This window comes from Vitis riparia, chromosome 13, assembly GCF_004353265.1.
Source record: "Vitis riparia cultivar Riparia Gloire de Montpellier isolate 1030 chromosome 13, EGFV_Vit.rip_1.0, whole genome shotgun sequence".
NCBI classification, from domain to species: Eukaryota; Viridiplantae; Streptophyta; class Magnoliopsida; order Vitales; family Vitaceae; genus Vitis; species Vitis riparia.
The window spans coordinates 13,942,906-13,967,926 of NC_048443.1; the positions used below are offsets into that span (position 1 = coordinate 13,942,906).

Sequence of the window (25,021 nt, forward strand, 5' to 3'; positions counted from 1 at the left end):
ATTTTCCCGGTCATAAAAGATGAAGTTATTGCCTCATATTACTGCAACTGAGTTTCTTTTTCACTTCTAACCAGTAATGCTAGTGTTTGGGACTATGACACAGTAAATGATCAAACATCGTCCTTTGGTTACCGCAACTTGTAAGGCTAAAAAATGAGAGCAACAGATGATATTGTTTTCACCAAAAGCCATCGAGTTACTTATATCTTAAAACCAAAGAATGTGAGGAAGGGTACGAGGAAAGTGAGAAAGTCTGACTCACTGGATCACAGAAAAACTTGAGGCTATGGCACATTGCCAAACCATGAATTCCTCCAAGGAAAATTGCACTAAATGATTCTAAGCCATCCCAACCAGGATCCTTGGATATAAAAATACCAACGTGTGATGAGCCCTAAGAATCCAACAATAAAGGAAGAAAGAAAAAGAATTATAATTCAAAACTTCATTCATGGGGTCTGGAGTTTGGCCCATCAAAGTTCATATTCAAGTACAAATACTTTGACAAACTCTAGGCATATGATAGAAGACAGAAATCAACAACTTAGCTCCTAAGAAACATAAATCCAGAGCGAAATTGCTTGGGAAGGAAACAAGAAAAATAAAAAAGAGTAGGAAGAAATCACCATGAAGCCCACTTAAGATGAGAAAGTATTGCAAAATGAAAGATACCCTTATCTTGCAGTTTTTTTCCTCCACTCAGTACGGCCCCTGTTTATTTCAAGACCCTCACCAGACAACCTCAACAAATGCAAGAACTGACAGCAGTCCTGTTGACCTTTTGTTGCAGTAGCAGATCCATTTGTTCCTCGAAGCTCTGGAATGGTTTTTGCATCCTCAGTTGATTCTGAACTTGTGAGGGAATCCACTATGTCATCATGTTGGCATTCCCTTCTATAATCCAAGGTGATGGTTTGCAGCTCATGGGTGTCAATGATCTCTTGAGGCATGCTCTACGACACAGAAACATTGAATAACTGTTAGCTCTACCTTTGGGGAGCAGGGGGAAACACTTGTTATGGAGCTAATGTTTCATGTTGTTTGAACAAGAAACAAGGTTGTGCTTGATTATATTTGATGGTTAATTATAGCACTTGTATTGACTTGTTAGCAAAAGGCATATATGCATGCAGTTGGAAACCATGGAAACATCACTAGGAAGTCTGGTTGAGAAACTTGGGTTTGGTAATGGATTCTTTGAGAGGATTATGTAGATGTGTTAGATGTAAACATGCTGGTTGTGAAACGTGTGGATAGTTCTCTTGATGGGGTCTTTGTGTACATCAGGGCTGAAGTGTGGGGGTCACTCCCCACTTTTTCAGTATTCTTTTTAATGCATTTTATATTCACTAACTGGGAAAAATGTGTTTGAGAGAACTGGTACTCCAGATTTCATCTTTCAGAATGGGAAAATCCAAGACCTCCAAGGAGAACTAGATCAATATCAGATAAATTAAAAATAAATGAATAAATAAGAACTTTCAATTGCCCATAGCCTACAAGCAAACCCAGCTACAGAACTCCACAAGACAAATTGCTAACCTTAGAGCCCATGCAAATCAGATAGTGTGGAACAGGATGTCCAAGGAGTTCCTGATATGACACATAGTAACCATGCATATATAGAAGGTAACTCATATCCATGAGGAATTGATATAGAATTTAATAAAAAAAAACAGATAGAAATAGCATTTGCATCACAAGAGCATTATATTGATTAAGAGGAAGTAAAACTTCTACCAACCTCTAGCACCCAACCAATGTAAGTAACATTGTTTACATGCTGGTTCATGTCCAGATCAGCTCTTCTAGGCTGCAAATTTACAAAGCATACTGAGAACTTGAAAGAAGAACCTCAATGGAATTTAGATAACCCAAATGACATTACCACAAGTCCTAGCCTGGAATACTGAGAAGGATCTTCCAGTTTTGATATTTTCTGCAGGCTGCTATTATTCTCGTCTGGGAATGCTAATCTGGATGCCACAATATTATGTAAATCAAAAATTTTAGACGGAAACAGAAGAAAATAGTGCAATTGGAGTTTGCCACAAATAACCATCCAGTAGATGGTATATCTGCTAATGTAAAGCCAAGGAAATAATCAATGAATTTTTATGAAGTCCATCCTAACAATTTTAAATGCCATCATAAAGCCATAAATACAAGCTATGATGTATTGCTCAAAATCAACATTAAGATGAGTATAGGACAGAATTTGGGGCTTAGAGTCCAGCCAAGATAATCTTCCTGTGACACTATTAATACAAACCCAATAAATGTCTAGTGGGATTAATGAAGTCCATCCTAAAATTTCTTTCATGATTTTCAGACCATGGAAGAAGTTTTAGGTGACATTAAAAAAATAATAATAAAAACCTAATTCAGATAAATCCCCTTTATATTTTCATATTAGTACTGCGTTCATGTTCAGATAAAACTAATAATACTGCATTCATGTTCATTAAGATTTTAGCAATTTCTTTTCAAGAAATAAATGAATGCATAATGTAATTCAAAACAAAGATTTGTATTTTTAGAACTATGCCTAAAGAACTTAAATTCTTTCATCCAGATTATGGTGATATCATGGGACCAATTCTTTTTATTTTGACATGGTAAGATGAAACTGAAAGACCACAAACTGATTTCATTGCAAGCTGACTAGTCACTCAACCTTACTGAATAAAGGCTCACTGTTATGAGTTAAATCAAACCATAGGTAATATGAAAGATAATGTTCTCTCCCTCTCCCTATGCAATTTTTGGAAATTAAAAAACTTCATACACATCTAACGGGACTACTCAATGAGCACCCCTATTTCCCCATGTCCACTCTGATCAATGATGAGTAATTGATCTCTTTCATATTCTTTGTTTTGTCTTCAGTAACCAAGCCACTGAATGGATCAATGTAGACATTCAACCAGAAAAATAATAATAATGATAATAAATAAATAAATAATAATTTTAATAATATTGTCTTGTGGTAGATGGGGCTCCAAAGTTGGGTTCTTTGAAGTCCCAGGCTAGTATCAACTGGAGTCTGATTGGGAACCTTCATCTGTTAGATTTCAAGAACGCTAAGGATGTTGAAAGGGCATGGTTTATGAGGTGGAGCCTAGAAGTGGGTTGTTTCAAGAAAGGGGCTTCTGCTAAAGAAATCTGGGTAATGGTCATTGGGCTGCCTTTGCACTTGTGAGGAAAGGATTTTTTTAAGAAAGTGGGTGACAGTTGTGGAGGTTTTATGGCTGTGGATGCGGATAAAATGGAGAGACATCATTTACAGTGGGCTATAATTCTAGTCACATACAATGGTAAGACGGGACCTGGGCAGTGGGCTCCTACATGTGGTGGTAGGATCTTAGTCTATGCCATTCAATTATGGTGGGAGAATCCACCATGGTTGTCATCGGTTTTCTCAAAGGAGGATTGCAAGATGTTGGAGGTCAAGGATGATAGCAAGCGCAAGCCACATGCGGCTAGGAGTGTGGGTAGAGTTTGGGAAGCATACAAAAAGTCAGATGGCATCCCTAATGCCTTTGCATGTTGACCAAGTTGTGATGGGTCCAATGTCCTCTTCCTATAGCAGCAAATTGGTGGCAATAGGGCTAGATGAGGAGTTGACCTTTGAGCCTCCCTTTTCAGCCCCTAATGGGTCAATGGGCAAAGCAATTTCAAGCCCTTTGTTTCCCTTGGGCCAAGAGGTGGGAGGCCTTGAGTGCCTTGGGCCTTGTCTTTCTCCTGTTGCTGTGGCCCCAGCTCCCTTGTTGGGGTGTTGTTCTTTGGGTCGGTCCTCTTTGATTTGAGAGTTACCCTTCCCTGACCTGGGCCAAGCTTTTCTTGTTGAGGGCCCTTGCGCTAGTGGACCCAAAAGTACTTTTAAGAGGCTGACTAGTGAACATAAGGCAGTTCAGAAAATTCTCCTAGATCCTTATATCTTGAAGACAGCACAAAGCCTTAAGGTAGGATCGCCATCTGCAGATGTCGCCCTTTTGGTTAAAGTGGATGGTTTTGCAAGTAAGGATTCGTCTATTCTCATGTTGAGGGGTAGAACTTCCACTTCGTCTTATTATTCTTCTACGTTCAAAGATGGGGGTGCATCATTGGTGATAGCTAATAGCCTTGCTTCGTGGAGGGAGCAGAATGAGGGGTTTTCAGTAGAAAGTGAGGGTGGTGGTTGTGGGCCTTTATGTTTGTTTTCCAATAAGAGTTTGGTTTTCGACTTCCCAAAGACTCATTCTAACGATGCCAAGTGCGCAGACCCTACTACGTGCAGTTAAAAGGTTGTTTCAAGAAAGGATAGCCCTAGGTGGGGCTTGATGAGTGTGAAGGATGTTGTGTCTGCTAAGAACCTCACCAATCTATCATTTTGGAATTTCGTCTCCTTCAACAAGTGTCTAGGTTTGCTAGTGGAAGGCTTTGAGAAAAAAGTTGAGTCCTTGTTGAGAAAGCTGGTAGCCAGAAAGGGTTGTAGAGTGGTGGACTTGAGTATTAGGAGGAGGCCTTCCTCTGCTTCTTGTTTTGAAAGGGAGCTTTAAAAGTTGGAATGCTCCATTAAGTACAATTATTCAAGCAGAAAAGGGAGATGGAGCAGGAAGTGTGGGTAGGATGTGGCTTATGAGTGTCCAAACTAGTGATAAGGTGAGGGGACGAGAGGAGGAGAGGAAGAGGATGTTTACATTCTCTTCATTTCTTATAAGGGATTCACAATAGTTGCCATGCTTGTTTTTCAAGGGGGTAGTGGGTAAGTGCATCAGGTAGTGGCTTGGGGGAGTGGTATTTGGTGAAGTAGGTGATTGTTGCTTGTTTTTCTGTAGGTTGTTGGCCCTGGTCACATAGCAAAATCTGGACTAGGCTAAGTCATTTGGGAGCCTCTATTTCTAAGATGCATAGGGTGTTTTCTTTGTTTTGGGTTGTGACTTGTTGTTTTTTTCCTTTCACTTGCTTTTTGGTGCTCTTTGTATACTCCTTGCTTACCTAGTGTGCCTTTGCCTTGCACTTTTAATATAGTTGCTTATTTACCTATCAAATAATAATAATAATAATAATAATAATAATAATAATAATAATATTTTTAAAAATTGCATAGATGATAATTTTCAGACTATGACACCACATATGATGCCAAAATGATCCCACAGCCATCTCCCACTGTTTAGGAGATAGTTTTAGCACAACCTTCCAAATCTCTCATAATTCCATCCCATAATCTTACTTGAAAAGGACTATGACTAGTAACACATTTAGAAACCTCCAACTTGGTGGGGAAAGAGAGGTTCAAGCGTTCTGCTACTGTCTTCCAACAAATTCTTCAAACCTGTCCCTCTCCCTTCTGGTTAGATTTCCTCCAATAAGCTGTTGATATATTTAGAACCAAACCCTCTTAACTCAATTATTTTAGAAATAGATGTTTGTTTGCTTATGCAATTGGATAAGTGCAATTATGGTTTTATTTTTTAATTATTACATTTCATATGATGAAATCACCTTTAGAATTTTCTGTTATCTACATACAAATGTCAGTTCATGGCAACGCATGAACTCTGGTTTATGTTTTCGAGTTTCTAATAAGTTTACAAACTTTTACGCTGCTCTTTTATTTGTTTAAAATGTTCTGATTTTCAGGCCAACAAAGACAACATACCAAAATGAAATTTAATATTCGAGTAAACCTCAAGAGGATAGCTAGTAGTTCAAACCTAAGGATTATGAACTGATCTATGCCTCAGTTCCTCAATAGATAGATTACTCATTCTAATTTCAGATAAATCAATATTCCATAATTTTTCCCCTGCAGCATTAAGCTAGGTTCAATGTGTAAATTATTAAGTGATGAGCACAAGGGATTCAACCAGGTGAGACATAATGCTGCTTATGCATTGCATTTCATAAAAAATTGTGATAGTTTATGCATGGAAAAGAAAATTAGCCTTACCTTAGTTCTCGTGGACAGTAAATTAAGAATTCATCCCGGACATCATCACTGACTTTCTGAAGTCGTCTAGTATCTTGGTTCATCATCACCCACTTGCTGAAATTGATAGTGTAGAAGGTTAATTGCAAGAACTCAATTCAGAAATTTGACATCACAAATGAAGTTAGATTTTGAGAAGTAAATATAAAAAGAATACAGAGCAGAACTGAAACCAACACCCCATATTTCCCACTAAGGATCTCAATAAATGTGACTGAGAACGCAAGCATATTCTTGCAGCAAGCTAGACCAAAATACACTGATGGTTGAGATAAGCATCAAGGGTTTAAATTATTATACCAGGATAAACAAACAGAAAATAATAATAATAAAAATAATATTCATTAAGGCTTCATTCACAGAGACAAACTCAGGACAATGCATTAAATCCATAATATCCAACTTTACTATGTGCACCTTACGAGAAAAAATCTGGAGCAACTTCACATGGAAATTCTTGTTACCACTACCATCTTTGTTTGAGAACTAATCAACGGCCAATTCAACTTGGAGAAGCTCAATAATCCTCACTAGTTGGGGCAGTTTGATGCATTCCTTGTCACCACTCAGCTCTCTACCTAGAGCCATATCCTAAATTAGTTTCTTAGCCATCATGGTTTTTCTCAATAACACAATCCATCCCTTTATAGTTCTGCCTCTTGTCTGTTCGGTGCCTTCAACTTGAGTGAAATCACTCCTTCATTCTGGTACACTTATTAGTGCTCCAACAACCTTTTAGATGATTCATGAGCTCACTGGCAGCATAACAGCCATAGTTGTCCAGAATAGCTATTTTAGCTGTCAATTTTTGAGCTTGGGATGCAATAGCGACCATTAGCACTCACCTGTAACATCCCCATGATTGATCCAAGATAACAGAATGGTCGCTTTTGGGTGTCTAGTTAATGGAGAATTGTTCAAAACCAACATCGTAATGGGATTTAATGCTGCCGAAAGGTCAAAAAATAAGTCAAGTAGAGTTTTGGTATGAAAGGTTCATTAGTGATGACTAAAAGTATGCGGTTTAAATTGTAAAGGAAAAAAAAAAACAGTTTTTATTCTAAAAGAAATTAAAACAAGTAAAAGGGCCCAAAAACTATCGTGTAGTCTTGTAGACTTGTAAACCAAGTATAAAGGAAAAAAACAATATTTAGAGAAGTAGAGGAAGAAAAATCCTTTACTTCTTGGTTCTGACATTCACCACCATCACTTCTAGCCAATGATTTTCATTGTATTCTCATTTCTATGGCTAATTTTACTAAAAATGCATTCCATGTCTTTTCTCCAACATGTCCTAATCCTACTAAACAAAGACCCTGGAGACACTATTACTCCTCGTTTTTCCTAAGGAATAGAGTTTGAATAAAGTGCCAAAAGGGGGAATCCATAGTACACATGGAGTATACAAAGAGCCACCCAACCAAGCCAGCAAAAAGAGAGTGAAAAATCCATACAATCAACACTCACCAGACTCTCCTACTAAACCCACCTTATCTAAAAAGTCTAGAAGAAACTTGCTCATTTCCCTAAGAGCACCAATACACCACATGAACCAAGACTTTAGAAAAACATATTTGAATTTAAAACAAAGAGCTCTGCTCCTTCAAAAATTATCTGATGTCTCTCCTTCCAAAAACACAAAAAAATACATAATAGAGAAGTCATCCAGATTTTACTCCTCTTGCCTACAAAACTTCCTTTTCATAACACTAGGACAAGATTAATAGAGAGAAGCAAGACCCAAAAGGTTTTCAAAATATAACTAATGAGCATCACACGCTAAAAGCATTTGCTTTTACTGCTAGATCAAGGAAACAACTGATGCAAAACATTTTCCCCTTTCTGTGTAAATTACCCAAGGAAATCGCGAAAGCTCGTAGGAAACATGTGGTATTTTTACAGTCCACTTAAATTCTGGTTGAGATAAACAATGCAAGCCAGAACACAATTCAGCTAAGAAAATACCCAGCTATGTGATGTGGGTCAATTTCAAACCGCTCACTTTCAAACCAGCCTGCCAGGCACAAAAAACCAAAGTCAAAGGCATCTTAGTAAAACCCAGGTCTGTTTTTCCAAAGCATACTTATTTTGACCCAAGCTCCTGAAAAAGCTCCAATTAAATCTGGTCCATGTCTATTTCACCAAAGTCACAAATCCTTTTCAAGTAGAGTCTGGTAAAAAATATGGTTTGAATTATCCCATCCAGTGCTTTAAGTTAGAACCTAGAAGGGTAAGCGAATTATGAGTCATTGTTGAAGATGGGAGAAAAGCTGACAGGCTTTAATTATTCATTTTTCCTGATTCATGACCCACGTAAGCTATTTCAGCATCTTCAATGTAAGAAAAGAATAAAAATTAAGAAGTTATTATAGCCTATCCACAGTTTTTTTAATTTCTAGTTTGTTTCTGAGATAGGGCTGAATGATTCCCCAACTGATCATGGACAAGGCTTGGACAGATTGAGATACTCCCATTTGTTAAGCGTGTCCACCTCCATTTGAAGGACTTGTCAAGTTTGTCACAAGTATCAACCCTAAGAGAGGATAATAACTCTTTATTAGGCAACTGTAGAATTTTGTTTCAGCTGCATTGCTTCTGCAACACTATGCATGACAGTTTCTATAGAACTTATTGCTACCCACAAAATTTCAGAAGCTTGCACAGAACATCTCCTGGTCAAAAAGAAAATCGCTGACTTCCTATCTCCCAGAAACAGAACCAGAATTGCAGTGCTTACTTGCTGAGAAAATAAACTCCCCGCCAGAGATAACTTATGGCTTCTAGTTTAACAATGGAACACAGTTATTCTTTTTGAGATAATTATTAATAGCCATTGGAACATAATGTCAGTACCATCAAGGTATAGTTCTAAAGGGCAATTAATTTGTTGTATTTGATTATTTAGATGACTCACTAGTATAAATTCCATGCTACAAGGCAATGCTTAGGATACTATAAAATGGTATCTGTACCAGTTAAAGCATATGCATATATCTCACAATATTCCATTAAAAACTTTGATATTGCACTGTTGCTCACCTTTAACCACATATCGTAAGGTTTCTATTATCTTACTCAATTTGCTTCTGCCAAAAAAGGAATGAGTATGGACTAGTGGATAAGCATAAAATATGCTTAACAATGGTTACATTACACCTTTTGGTATCAAAAGACATTAGAATTCAGATTTATTTTATGAAGCACTTTAAAAGACAAACACATGACAAGTGAGAAGAGGCTAACTTCTTAAAACACAAAAGTAAAAAACCTAGAGATTAACTACAGAATATCCTACAAGGTCACCAAGAAACTGTATCCTACCTTAAGGGATTGTTATAACACCCAAGTTAGCCCAAAAAATAATTTCGGACCCTTAAATTCTAGCCTCATTGGTTTAAATCCCTATGGGCTTAATTTTGGGTTGTAGGTCAGAAAAAAATAATAATAACAAAATAATAATAATATAAAAACCCTAAAACACGTTTTGAATAGTTTTTAAAACTTTTTCAGATGTTCTAAAGAGCAAAGAACATAGAGAAGTTAGGATTTCAGATTCAAGGTAAGAGTTTTTATTTCAAAATATTTTCCTTCTTATAATACAATTGTTCCTTTGGTTTTAAAAAGAAAAAGAAATAATTAATAGAAAATTATGTAAGTAACTAAATCAAAGTTTAAACAAATCTAGAATTCATAAATCTTAAATGTAGAGTTATTTTTATGAAGATTTGAGGAAGAAGAAATTAATCCTATGATGAAAGTTTGGATATGGTGTAAATATCATGCGGGTATGTGCATTTTATTTTCAAAGAGTACAAAAAATGGTTGAAACATTTCATTTTCAAAGAATACAAAAAATGGTTGTAGTGGTGAGATCAAATCTCACACCCATGGATGTTTTGTTGTTATGGGTGAATCCATAGGGCATTACATATGGAGACTACAGGATAATCATGGAGAAACATTGAGAACAATACAATGTGCTTATGACAATTTTTGTAGTGTGTTTTGGCGTTGGAAAATAATAAGATGTTCTTTGGAAGTAGTAGGTATTTTTTTGAAAGTGTTGTTTAGCATGGGCATCCGTGCACAATAGGTTTTCTTTTTTTTGAAGATTGCACCTTTATTTTATAGAAAAATTGATCTTAATAAAAAGGTTAAATAAATTTTGGATGGTTGGATGCCATAAAAACATTAAGCTAAAATTCCTTAGGAAAAAAGTTTGAATAATTCTCTAGAAAAACAAAGTTAAGTCAACCTAAGTAATGAAAATTGAATATTCCCTAGATGAATTAATTCACCTAATTTTGATATGAAGTTAAATAATAAATAAATCTATACTTAAAGCATAATAATTGTTAGAACTTTAGTTTGAAAGATTCCTTTAAATCTCTTAGGTGATTCATAGGAAATGCCTACAACTCTATTCCTTTGAGATTATTGAACTCAAGTAAGGGATTATGTGAAAATATGTTTTTTTTTTTTTTATTATAAATGATCTAAGTATATTTTTTTTGTAAATTTTGAAAAATGTTTAGATAAGTCTAAAGTATTGAAATTGGGAATTATTTTTTATTTGACTATATTTTGCCTTACATGTCCATTATGGTTATCTAGCCATAGTCAGCCAAGTAAAAGATTTTGACCTTTATTAACCATAGTGTAGGCAATGATGATCTAAAAGCTTAATTAGTAGGGTAGTTTTTTTTTTTTTTTTTTTGATAGATGATTAGTAGGGTAGTTAGTATATCATAAGATTAGTTTTGGTTCCACCCACCAACATGTAAGGAACATCTAAGGTTAGCTACTTCTGTAAGTCTCACTATGATGGACACTTCTATTAACAACCAAAAATTATTGAATATATGTAAGTTTATCGAAAAGTTTGATTTGAGACTTTTTTGAGAATAGCACATGTAATACAATTTTATTTCATACAATTTTATTTCATATGATTGGATCGCCATCTTAGTAAGTTTCTTTAGCTATGAGACTAGTTTGATTGGATATTAGTGGTTTATTTTACTTCTACTTTTAGGAGAATTGTTATAATTTGATTTATGGATTTTCATGTGGAAAGACAAATTTCTACTAAGACTTTTGGTTAGCTTAATTACTACTTTAGATAGGTTTTGTGATTAGCATGTTGCTAATCAATCCAGCTTGTTGGGTCACTCTTATGTCAATTCTTTCGAGCTGCACATGTGCATGTGAAATGACGGTGGTGTCCTGGCCTTTGGGTTCAGGTCACAATTGCACTCTTGGGAATCTTAAGTTGGGGAAGAAGAGTTTCAAATGCTACTTCAGGGGAAATTTAGTTAAATTTCTACTCTAATGCATGTAGCTGAACCATTTACCCTAATGCATGGACGCACAGAAATTATGAAAAGCTAAATTTTCCTCTTTTATATTTTTTGTCATGTGAATATTATCTTTTTGTTTGCAAATCAAAGAAAAGAAGTAAAAGCTTAAAATAACCTTGTTGCTCTCCCAATAACTTGACCAGTAGCATAGTCCTTGAGAATCCAATCACGTCTAGTTCCAATTCTTCCTTCCCCTTGGCACCATGTTTCTATTTCAATCACATCGCTCCTGTCCCAAATATCCAAAGTAGTAGATAATATAAGTTACAAATCCAAGAACCCCGAGCTAGTTGTGTAATGTGAAGGAAAAACCAACCAAGCTGGGTATTTGTAGATTTCAATATGCATGCGAGCAGTCACCCATATGAGATGCAATTTTCTCATGGTGTGGGTTGTCGCAAAACCATCTGTTGAAAATCCGACACTCTGGGCATGGTTGCATCCTACCTCCTACATTATAAAGTTTCCCATAAAACTATTAATATAATCATCCAAAAAAGAAATTAAGACTGCAATCTGTTTCATTTAAACTAGGATAATTAGAAAATTTTCCTTTCTTCACTTTCATCTTACTTAACATGAAACAAAACACAAATTCCAATTGGGAGCATCACACAACTTCCAGAAGTGAAGTAAATACCAAGCTTTCAAAGGGGTTGTAATCTTTCATGTTAAAATACAAAGAAGCCCAGTAGCCAAAAGTTGAGTCGTGCGTTTTCAACTTAAATTATAGATCAACACATATGAGGAGAATCTAAAACATCACAAACATGCCCAGGAGCTCAAAACAATGGGCTAGAAGGAAAATTGAAGGGAAAGGAACAAAAGAACTCAAATCATGCATTCCCAATCTCTAGCAGTGCAATAAACATCAAGCCTCCAAAAATGGGTTCTGAATATTAAAATTAAAATACTAAATCAACACATCTGAGCACAGCCTATGACGTTACAAAAGAGCCCAGTAACAAAGAATTCATACATTTCCCAAAACAATTTTAGAAATAAAAACTGAAACACTCAGAGAACTAGGTTCATGCAACCATAGAACAACAGAGACAGGCAACAATATACCCATGTACCAAGAATCCAAAATTTCCCCAACAATGCCCCAAAAAGCACGAGAAAATCTGAGAATAGAAAGGAAAACAGTTGAAAATGCCAGCGAATTTCATTGAATTATACGACAATGATAGGCAAATTTAATTGACTAATACGACAATGATAGTATACAAATAATGATACCTGCAAGAGATTAGCAATGGTTTCAACAGTCGCAGTCTTGTTAATCCCCACCTCATAGCACCTCACAATGAACCTTTCCTTGTACGACAACCCATCCTCCGTCAAGCTCCCCATCCGGAGCCTGTCCGCCAAGCTCCCGGAGCCCGCTACCGCCAACCGGCTCTGCTCTCCATCGGCGGCGGCCACCCGGTCCAGCACCGCCACCACCGGAGTCCTGGGAGGTGCTGAGAAGGAGACTCCGGAGATCCGGCGGCGAGGCAGTCGGCGGGGGGCGACGTAGGCGCGGCATTGGGCTAGGGCTTGAAGTTGGTCGGCTGCATTGCATGGCGCCTTGAGCATCGATACCGACATTGGAGGATTCGAAACTGATACCAATTGAAAGGTGTGGGTATGTGTGTATTTATGGTGCCGGAGGAGGTTAGAGGTGGGAGGTGGGCGATGGGACCGAGGCAGAGCCGCCACAAAGAAAACCACTGGTTTTGTGCAGATTAACCATTTTGCCCAATATTTGTGCACAACCGTCTCCCAGTCTCTCAAGTCTCAAGTAGAGTGGGACACGTGAACGTCACCCCGGGGACACGTGATCATTAAGTCGTATGACTCGTATCCCAGCCAAGGCCCCCTTGCCTCTGTAGCCTCTAGAATATTATAAAAATCATAAATCGTTTGGTTTCCTTAAAAGGATGAAAATGTAGTTTTTCTGGAAATGTAGGTGGATTTTAAATACAGATGGAGAGATAGGTGGACAAATATTGAAAAAAAAAATTGATAAAAAATATCCATAAAATATAAATTAATCAAAACTTATAAAAAATAATAATAAACATATTAAAATTATTTTATTTGAGAAATTAATATATATATATATATATATATATATATATATATATATATATATAACTTTCAATAATTATGGGAATGTGAAAATACATTTGAATATATTCAATAACATAAAAAAAATTATGGTACATGTGTAAGTATTTTTTTTATTTAAATATTGATAATTTTATTTATAAATTTATATTTATCTTGTATTTAATTATTATGACTTTTAACTCAACTAAAGCTTAATAAACTTATTCAATGGTTATCAATAATTATTTTTTGTATCACATCTTTGGGGTTGATTTTTCCAATAAACATTAGTTACATTTCTTTATATTATTTATAGGAATAATCGATTTTTATGGATAAGTGCTCTTGGAGCAATCTGTTTGGCTCTGAATTTATGTGCTTATGACTTTGTTTTCTAAGAAATTTGTGAAAGATCATGAATTTGAGACTTTCTATACAAAAAATATTCTTTTAAACGAAGGTATTTGTGTTTTCTATTCGTATTTGGATGACGACTCAAGATCAATCTCATGAAAACCTTATATTCCTCGGGGAGGTTCCACACTGTGGAAACACCGAAGATATGATTATTAAAATTAATTTATTTATAATAATTTTATTTTAATTAATTTACAATATATATACATATATGTAAAAGATATTTATAATATAAATATACGAATATAAAATATTTATATTTAACAAAGAATATGACATATGTGTGAATTAATGTTGAACCATGTTTTTAACATAACGTCATGTTTTGGATCTCATCTCTCCACTTCAATTTATTTTCCTTAAGATAACAAATGCAATCCCACAAGGGCTTCCTATAAGACCTAAAATGAGTATTTAAAGCTGAGGTGCTTTCAAACCATTACAAGTCACAAGTCCAGAGGCTCACGGCATTGGCGGAGTTAGGAATGTGCTTCAAGAGGGCCACAAATAGAGGAATTATTTTGGGGGGGCAAAAAAAAAAAGACAGAGAGAGTGGTAAGTAGTGTAGTGAAAAATAATCTTTTCCTTTAAGCATAAGATTAAGGGTTTAAAAATATTTTTTTATCAAATAAATTTGTCTTTTGATTTTTTATTTTGATAATACAAGGTAAATTTATAATTATTAAACATATGTTTGACACTTATAAAATAATTTTTTTATTTTCTAAAAATGCTAAAAACTAGAATTATTTAAGGATCGTAATGTGGCGATTATATGCGACCATATAGTATATTTTTAAATTTGGAAGCATAAAAACTAGAGGGAAAAAAAATTAGAAAAACCATGGGAAAAACAAAGGGGGTGGTTTGATTTAGGTGGCATGTGGTATGGAACATGAGATATGTGACCCATGAAACATGTGATGGTACCCACTAATCATGGAAATAAATGATAAATCACACAATAATACTAATTTTTACCTAATTATCATTAATGTTATTAGCTAGTCATTGGCCTTCTATTTTTAATTTTTATAATTAAAATTTTTAAAATATTTTCAAAATGTTGTTTGATAGCATATTTTTCATGTACTTTTTTTTTTTTCAAAATTTGCCATCAAAAAAAATGAAAAATAAAATAAAGGTATCAAATTTTTTTATTAAATTTTTTTTAATACATTTAAAATGAGAATTTAACAATCACTTCCCTCCTATTGAAATATTCTTAAAAATCAATTAAATTATTAAAAATGGTTTTTTTTTAATCAAATATATTTGTCTTTATTTTTTATTTTAAAATAAAAATTAGTCATAATTACTAAACATATGTTTGATACTTATAAAAATACATTTTTTTATTTTCTAAAAATAGTAAAAACTAGAATTATTTAAGGATCCTATGTCGCAAATATATGGGGCAATACATTATATTTTTAAATTTAGAAGTACAAAAATTAGAAGAAAATCAAAGGAAGGGGGTGTTGGGTTTGATTGAGGTTGCATGTGGTGTGGAACATAAGATGTGTCACCCATGAAACATGTGATCACACCCACTAAACATTGAAACAAATGATAAATCATATAGTAATAGTGAGTCTTATGTAATTATCATTGATCTCATTAACTAGTCTTTTCACATTTTCATTTCCACCCTCATTGCTTATAGTTGTTATTCATACATTGGTGTTGGCATTTGAATTAGCGGCTTATAATTATTAATAAATAAAAATAATCAATTTTCCTTTAATTCTTTTGTTAAATGAATATTTATCAGTAATAGATAAACATTGCGTAAATATGTTATAAAATGAGAAGTAATAAGGTTAAAAAAGAAATTTAAAGACAAAGGCATTGGAATGACATGAAACACAAGATTCGATAGTAGTGAAGATTATCGATGATATTCATGTGATTCATGTTTCTTTCTTTCTGATTACATTTAAAATTATACTAACTGATTTTTAAAATAATAAATGGCATGCTAATAATATGATTTGTTGAAAAATGAGGCTTGATTATTACTCCTTTCCCCACACCCCTTGGCTTTTCCAACTTAATCTTTACATTCACTTACTCACTTGAAGCGAACTTAAGCACCAAAAACATAGGGTTAAATAGTGCTAAGAAAAAGAGAAAAAGAGAGAGAGAGAGATAACATATTTTATAATGATAATTAAGTTTTCAATTGGAGAATGATAATTGTCTTATCTCTTAAAAAAGGTTTGAAATGCTTCAACACTTTAGAGCAAGTGAGACACGGATGTCCGCTTAAGTAAATGACAATTTCACTTCAATTCCTCAATTTTTTAATACTATATACTATTATCCTCAGTTTATTCTTTGTAAGTCAATGTCAAAAATATTCTTATTTAACATAACACAAATTGTTTTTGCTTTTTTTATTATTATTTTAATAATCAATCCATGTCATCAGTATTTCCCTTTTGTTTCTTTTCATTTTTTATTGGTTTTTTGTTTTTTGTTTTTTTGTTTTTTTTCATGAATCAAACAACACCATTCTATTTCTTTTGTAGTATTCATTTTCTTCTTCCTTCTTACTATTTATCTTCTTCTTCTTTTTTCATCAATCTTTAGTCCTCAAAAGCATAGCCATCTAGGCCACAACATTGCATAGCAATAAGGTTGGCTTCTAATCCCTATAGGTTTTATCTCTCATTCTTAAGCTAACGAGTATAACAAGGGGTCTTGGTTAGGGGTCTAAGCAAAATCGAAAAAACCAACAAACCGATTCAAACCAACCAAAACCAACCATATTGGTTCGATTTTTAAAAATAAAAAAGGTTGGTTCAATTTTCAATTTTCTTGTCCTCTAATCGATTAAAATCAATATTCTAAAACTTATATATAATTGTTTGATATTTGATATTTTTTTTTATATTAGATTCCATTAAAGTAATTCCTTATTTTTATATTATGGTCAAATTAATTCTAAATGCATTTAATATATTTTTAACTTCAAATCCAAGTTGGTTTCAATTAATTCTAAAAGCAAATTAGACTTGGAGTTTAATATAAATTCAAATTAATGGGATTTGAGCTCAAAACAAACACAAATCTACAACTAGGTTTAGGACTAAAAAATGTTACTAAGTTGGGTCAAAACCAATCCACAAAAACTGAACCAAATTGACCTCAAAAGGCTTGATTTGGTTTGGTATTTTCACTCCAAATCTGGCTGATTTGGTTTTTATCACATATAAAACTGATTATACCAATTTGGTTCATTTTTTATCTAAAGATCAATTGAACTAGCCTTATTTACACCCCTAATGTTGGTATTGGAGTGCCCATGTATTTAGATGTCATCCTAAAATACCTAGCTATTAAGGTAAACTATCTTCTCCTTTCAATTTCACAAAACCCTAAATCTAAGATAGAATTTGATTGCTTTACTCTATAGAGAGGGAGATGCAACCATGGAATAATTTAAAGTAAATCAAAGAACAAAGATGGACAATGACAAAATCTTAATACCTCACAACTAAATCAATGACCGACCATATTACTACAACAAAAAGAATTCACCTAGACATCTTAGATGAACTAAATCTTCTTGTTTGACTCGATTTGGTTAAAGTTATGATTTTGATTGATTTTTGGTGGATTTAGCGTTTCAGGTGTTGGAATTGATAAAAATAAAATAAAATAAAAAAATAAAAAACCACAAGGAAGAACAAAATGGCTTTGTTTTTTTATGCCTAATATTCACAACCTTCTTCTAGAACTTTGAAGATGATGAAAGAATGACATACAATGTTGGATAGAAGACTATTATGTAAAATAACTACTTATAAAATAGTTTGATTTTTACATCACATATGTATACCACAAGATAACTATGAGAAGCTATATTCATGCAAACAAAATAATCGACTTTGTAAACTTAAGGAGAATAAAATAATTTAATAATAGAATAGAGCATCATAATATGATATAACAAATTTAGAATTCATTATTCATTTAATGATATTATAGTTTTACTTTTATTTATTCTTATTCTATACGTTATAGTTTATAAGCATTTTGACATAGCATTTCTTGCATTGTATAACTCAGGTGCATTAAAAGTTGTACAAAAAGATTTAAGTTATAAGTTCCTTGTAAGTAGATGATTTTTCACAGTCAGTTTGTGGACTTGGGCAATCCATTTGAAGTTGTAATACACCACTTCCTAATTAGAAGGATGACTGATCTTAGCCATGAGGATGAGGTTCCATGTTGAGTGCATTAATGTGTATGGTTACACATTATACAGGACTTATGGTAAGTCATGACATAAGACTATCAGATAGTCATGACTTTACTGAGTTACTACATTGTATTGTCTCTCAACTTTGAAAGAATATTAAGTTTGTGTAGAAGTTAGTAGTATCTTTGACTTACGAGTAAAATCATAAAGTGATCATATATTCCTTATAGATTGAGTCTGTTTTGATGGAAGTCATTAGCAACATGTATTCTTAATAGAGGCACCATGATATCTCATGATATCTTATGAACTTTGAGATAGTGTATTCCATTGGGTGATCATAAGGATGTGTAATCATGAAATTTATGAATTCATAGTAATTCCTTTAATGGAATTTGACATATGTTCTTAGTGAGCTATTTTAGAGTATGTTATTTGATCATATAATAGGAGGATTTGTAACTCAAGGACGATGAAGACAATTTTGAGAAGTTGATAGCTTTCAGCTTGTTAGATTAGAGACACGTGTTCATAAGGAGACTATATATAGTGGTACCAAGTAACAAACCTAAGAACTTGGTATCTCCTTGTAATATAAATAAGATAAATAGGGTATTGGAGTGTGGTTGACTCTCTATAGTGAGATATTATCAATGTTTTCAAACCCGGACTAGATCGGTCGGTTGAACCGGTTGGATTGTCAACCAACCGCCTATCCAGTTAGGTTCACATCATTGAGCCAAATCAGGACTGAACTGTATGAACCTATGGTTCAATCGCCAGACTTGGTTTGTTTGGTTCTTAGTGAATTGTCCAACAATTATTTTGGACCAAAACTATGGCTTGGCCTCCATTAACAATTAGGCTCAATTAGCCCAACTCTTTTTCCAAGGCTTGCATGTCAAGTTTTGGTTCAACTTGTAGACTTGTATAGTTGATACGGAGGAGATTTGAACCCTGCCCACCCAAGTGGAAAACCAAAAGCCTAACTTGCAATGCATTACCTTTGTAATATTATTGTCCAATAAAAATATATTTATCAAATTTTATCATATCAAACCATTAAATAAATGAAAATATTTACATTCATATTCATTTTTATAATAACTATTCAATTATAAATATGAAGATAATATAAATTAGTTAAGATAATAATTTTAAAATTTTTAAAATAATAAAATATATAAGCTTATAAATAAATAAAATATTATAATTTTCTTTTCATCTTAAATATATCTTTAAACTTAAGTATTATATATGTTCTATTTAATAAAATTAAATATATTTATATTTATCTCTATTATGTAATTTGATATATCAAATATAAAAAATAAAATATTATTAATATTTTTAATTATATATTTAAATTTATATAATATATAAATTATATTTATGACATCATTGGTGTGATTGCGGTTCAACCACTGATCCGACCATTAAACCATGAACCAATAACTTTTTTTATTTAATAATCGGTTCGGTTTTAAAAACATTGGATATTATGCTAATTTTAGACTTAGATTTTGAAGGAGCTAATATTGTCTTATAGGTCCCAGTAGTTCCTAATTAAGCTTATATTCCTTGACAACATAATTTATGAAGGTTGGATGAGTTTTTAGTTCACTTGTATGCAAAATGGTGTTTTGGTAATTATACAAGATTGTAGAGGGGTAAGTTAGTGACATCTTTGAACTAGGCTAATTGATTAATTAGAGTCTTGTTGGGTTAATTAATCAATTAGCAACCTTTTTAGTTAGATTAAGTGACCCAAGCACATGGTAAGCTTAAGTCACTTAAGTCTCGTTTTTTTGCCTATAAAATACCCCTTTTAAGGATTAGGGCTTTTTAGTTTTGTCATTCTCTCTCTTTAATCTAAAGAAAAAAACCCTAGTCTCCAACTTAGAGATCTTCATCATCTCATTGCCTGAACTCAAGGAGGAGTCATTGAGTGGATGATCGTCGAGTTTATCATATCATATGCAGATTTTGAACTTTTTGCATCAATAGGAATCGATCCAAAAACATCTAGATCATAATTAGGATACTTTATGTGCCTATGATATCTATTATGGTTTTTAAATGCCATAATGATCCAAGGCTTAGGAACGGAGTAATCTAGGGTATGTTTCCTAATAACCTAAGCTCACGAATTGGTTGTGGACAAGTTATTTGCTTGTAAGGAACATATGAATTTGATATTCTATATAATTCAGAATGCATTCAAGTCACGTATAATGTAAGAGATGTAAGCCAGAATACGCATAAGGTACAATGCACAATTCTTGAACTCATCACCAAGACCCTTGATGCTTTGTATGTATTTAGTAATGCTTGGAGTAGCTTTTATGAGATTAGTAAGACCACGTGATGGTTTAGCATATGTAGTTGTGAGAGTGGTCTAAGCTTCTTGAGAAGTCTTTGTTGAGGCTATGATGGGATTATAGTGTGAAGGAGAGTGAACAATCACGTTAAGGATGAGTTGATTTTGACAAATGCATAAAGAGTATTCTGGTTAACAACCTCATCCTTATCAGCTGTTATTATTTTTGGTGGGCATGGGTATGTTCCATGATGAATGCCCCATGAGATTATAGTCAATAAGGAACGAGTGAAATTGAAAAGACCATGTAGTGTAATTGTTGGTGGTGAGTTTTAGGGGAATCTAAGCTGCGACGTTTACTTATATAAGAGGTTAAATATTTTCGAAGGAATTTAGAATGAGCAACCAAGAAGAGGCAATGGTGGTAGGAATTCTTGGATCAACCCTTACAGAACTCAATGGAGTTTTGTTAGGCTCTAATGTCATAAACGATGGCATAGTGTTGGATAGAAGGATAATAAAGTAACTACTTACAATAATTTCTTTTTACATCATATATATACACCACAAGATAACTAACTTTCTAAACTTAAGGAGAATAAAATAAATTTACAAGATTTGACAACTAATAATCCTTATTAGATGGTTAGGGGATTGTCAAAGTTCTCTATTCTAAATTTATTCTCTTCTCTCTCTCTCTCTCTAGAACTTTGAAGAAGGTTAGGCCTAAGTAGAGGAAAAAGGTTGAAAATATGATGTGCAAATAAAATGTAAAACTATATTTGGGAAAAATAATTAAAAGGTAAAAAAAATAAAAATAAAATGTAAAACTAGATTTGAGAAAAATAAATAAAAGATAAAAAAAATGTAAAACTATATTTGGGAAAAATAAGTAAAAGATAAAAATATGATATGGGAATAGTAATGGACATGGTAATAAGAATAAGGACTAAAGATAAAAAAAGGTTAGGACAAAGATGAGTATATCTAATAAATATTTAATTGGAGTTAATTATGATTTTATTTATTTATTTATTATTATTATTTTTTAAATCTATATTTGAATTTTTTTATTTAATATTATTTGAAAATTTTAATTAATGAAAATGTCAAATTGATTGACATTATTCTATTTAATAAGAAATTTTAATTCAAAAATTATTTTTATTTATTAATTTTATTTAGTGATAAATTGAGGTTAATTGGTATTTATCTATTTAATGGAAATTTAAATATTAATTTATTTTTATTTTATATGTATTTGTTGAATTTATTTTTATTTCATGTATAGATATTAAGATTATTTGTTGAATTTGATTAATAACAATTTGATTTAATTAGGATAATTTTTTATTTTTTTAAAATATTAGGGTAATAAAAAGATGAGGTAAGACAGGTTTTGTGGGCATTATAGGTATTTTATTAAAATTTTCAAACATGACAACATTGACCAAACTCAGTCAAAGTGATGATGGTTAAGTAACAAAATGTCAAAGAAAGCTGCGGTACTGACTACGACTATGTGGATGGTCTATATAATTTTTCCTATTTATTATAAGAAGAATAAAGGTAGAAAAAAATTTGAAGGTAGAAGGTTAGGATTTATTCTTTAAAATAGTTTTTATTCTTCCAAAAAAAAAAAAAACCACGTTTAATAATTAGAAGCTATTTTTTTTTTATAATTATTTTTAAAAATTATTTTCTATTTTTTAAAACAAAAAGGTGGGATAACAGGCTTGGTAATAAAAAAATATTTTTTGTTTTTTATTCTTAATAATAAAAAATAGGTTATTTTTTGAGAATATTTTTAATTATTTTTTTTTTACTATTTTTACTTGTTCTTAAAAATAGTAAAAAAAATAATTAAAAAATATTCTCAAAAAATAACCTATTTTTTATTATTAAGAATAAAAAACAAAAAAATATTAAAAATAGGTTAAAAATATTTGAGGTTTCCAAACGAGCTTTTGTTTTACAAATATTAAAAAACAGTTTTCAAAAATTGTTCTCAAAAATTGTTTTTGAGAATAGTTTTCTAAAATAGTTACCAGAAAAGCCTAAGGTGTTTTTAGATAATATTTCTTAATTGTTTTATATTGTTTCCACTGGTTTTCTAAGAGTTATTTTGTAAAATAATTATTGTAGAATGATTAAAAATAAAATATTAGATATAAATATTATTTTTAAAATATATTTAAAAATATTAAAAATAAGTTAAAAATATTTTAAGTTCTCGATTTTTATTATACAAAATATTAAAGAACAATTTTTCTTCATAATTATTTTTTAAAACATAACCAAATTGGGCTTTAATGAAGTGGCATGAAACAGGTGATTGGGTGGAGCATGTTATCAATGATATTACATGTGACTCATGTCCAATATTTGTATTTACATTTGTAGTTATCCTAATTTCATTTTAAAATAATAAATCACACGCTAATTATGCTGACTTTTGGAAAAATGAATGTTGATTATTTCTCCTTACCCTTTTCTCTTTTAGGTTCACTTACTAACTTAAGGGAGATTTAAACATTGAATTCTTTTGCTATGTTTAGTTCCCACAAAGTAACAAGGAAAGAAAAAAAAAAAATTTAAATTTGATTTTTTTTTTATATTAGGTTTCATCATTAAAAATAGAAAAAAAATAAATATAATTAAAATTAATAAAAAAATATGTATTTTATAATTATTTAATTTTTAATTAAAAATTTAAAATAAATAAAATTAGTTTGAAGTAATATATAAAAATAATTTATTGACTTTATTTTTTGAAAATAAAATTTATTCTCTTTTACATTTATGGCAAAGGAAAAGGAAGGATTTTTAGGGATAAATAGCATCAAGAAATGGATAATCCTATGGTTCAATACTGATTAGTTTCAAACTGTCGAGTGACAATTCTTTTTCTATTAAAAAAGATTTGAAACCCTTAACACCCTTATATAAAGCGAGGATACTCTGTGAGACACTTCGCACTTCATTTATGCATTTATTGCCTCCTACTCCTGAAGGCATAATAAACGTCTATATGTAATAAATGGTTTATTACATATAAACATGATATGGACATGATGAAAATACAAGAAAATAGATTAAAAAAAATATTTATGAATTTATATATATATATATATATATATGTCTGTATGTATAGTTTATGATAAAAGGAAAAAGTATAGATATCTTTGAGTTTGTAATTTTAACTAGAATAAAAGAAAACATAAATTGAATTATATTAATTTTATATAAAGAAACTTTTTTTCTTTTTTCTTTTTTTTAAAAAAAAGAAGAAAGACCTTATTGTTGGGATAAAACCCTTAAAAGCATGACATTATGTCACAATATAAGTTTTCAATTTTCCTTTACTATCTTACTTTTGCATTGTGGTTTACATAACATTTAGCTCTGCATTACTTGCATTGTACATAACTTGTATTCATTAGAAGTTATATAAAAGATTTAAGTCATGAGTTTCTTACATATTGATAAATTATTCCCATTCTGAGTGCACCAGTATGTATGCATGGTTACACATTTAATAAGTGTAAGAAAACTTAAATATCTCCATTCCTATCCCTTAATTTTTTAGGATGTACGCAATTTATTCCTAAGACTCTCTAGATTTAATTGCATTGGAAATAGTATGCATTTAAAAACCTAAATCTAGATGTTAGAGATGCTTTACCTTAGATTTGGATATTTCTAGATTAATTCCAACCCAATGAAGTTGTGTAGAGTGACTTGCAAGCCTCGCTAACCAAGAAACCTTCCGCCCCATCACTCTTTCTTATGGATCTAGGCATAAAGAATGGTGCCCTTCTCTTTAAAAGAGGAGGCATGGGTTTCTCTTTGGACTGGGCACAAAACTAAAGCCTTAAACCCCTAAAGAGGCTTAGGCTTCCTTATGGGCTCAAGTGATGAGCCTAACTTAGGTTTAAGTAGCTTAATTAAGACCACTTAGGTCCTAATTAGAAATTCATTGTCAATAATCATGTTAAGAAATCTCACCATGCTCTAGCATAATGTCTTGCTCTCCCTAAACAGGTCACTTTTCTCATTACTTATAAGAATCAACCTTTGATGTCAGATCAAAAGCACTATGAGTCTAGTTAGATATTTGGGGCAACAAGATGGATCGACAACCTCTGGAAGCTAATTTCAGGTCATAATAAGAGCTTCCTTGACTTATACCTTCCTCTACCATTACTTATGCTTCTAAGAGCTACTAATTGGGATGATGAGGGGGACGATGATGCAACAAGAGACTCTAATGTAGGTGTGCATATGGGAATGCATTCTTAAAAGATCATACTACCTAAGACATCCTATCTTTAGGCTCTCACAGCCACACAATCCTATCATTGGTCTACTTGGTCTATGCATTACATTATGGAGGTCATTTTGGGTCTCTAAACCACTATTGCTACCATGACCAATGACATATGAAGGCTATTCAGAGTCTCCAAGACATAGTCTTAGATTGGAACCAAAAACACATGGACTTTGATAATCAAGTTTTGGAGGAGTTCAACAAGATCTACCATGATTATGACCACCTTCTCTACATGTTCCAAGCATAGTAAGGGGACCATCGATCTTATGGATCAAGACTCCATGTGAGGAGCTGATCCTTTTAATTA

The 25,021-nt window shown here is 32.3% G+C and overlaps 1 protein-coding gene across 1 annotated transcript; it reads right to left on the reverse strand.

Annotated features, from left to right (window-relative positions):
- Positions 1–417: 417 nt before the first annotated feature.
- On the reverse strand, positions 418–13,061 carry LOC117928800 (oleoyl-acyl carrier protein thioesterase 1, chloroplastic-like). The gene is made up of 7 exons (XM_034848816.1): positions 12,580–13,061; positions 11,654–11,787; positions 11,453–11,566; positions 5,939–6,034; positions 1,889–1,976; positions 1,745–1,813; positions 418–953 (listed from the first exon to the last, which is right to left on the reverse strand). Exons 1-7 carry the CDS (start codon positions 12,928–12,930, stop codon positions 675–677), a joined length of 1,131 nt encoding a protein of 376 aa, XP_034704707.1. The 5' UTR covers positions 12,931–13,061; the 3' UTR covers positions 418–674.
- Between the last annotated feature and the right edge of the window lie 11,960 nt (positions 13,062–25,021).

Excerpts from the sequence above, each read along its gene's own strand:
- LOC117928800 (XM_034848816.1), bottom strand. The coding sequence starts at position 12,930 with ATGTCGGTATCGATGCTCAAGGCGCCATGCAATGCAGCCGACCAACTT. Across the intron at positions 11,567-11,653 it reads ATCTACAAATACCCAGCTTG|GAGCGATGTGATTGAAATAG; the intron begins GTTGGTTTTTCC and ends TATTTGGGACAG. Across the intron at positions 1,977-5,938 it reads TACTGTCCACGAGAACTAAG|ATTAGCATTCCCAGACGAGA; the intron begins GTAAGGCTAATT and ends TGTGGCATCCAG.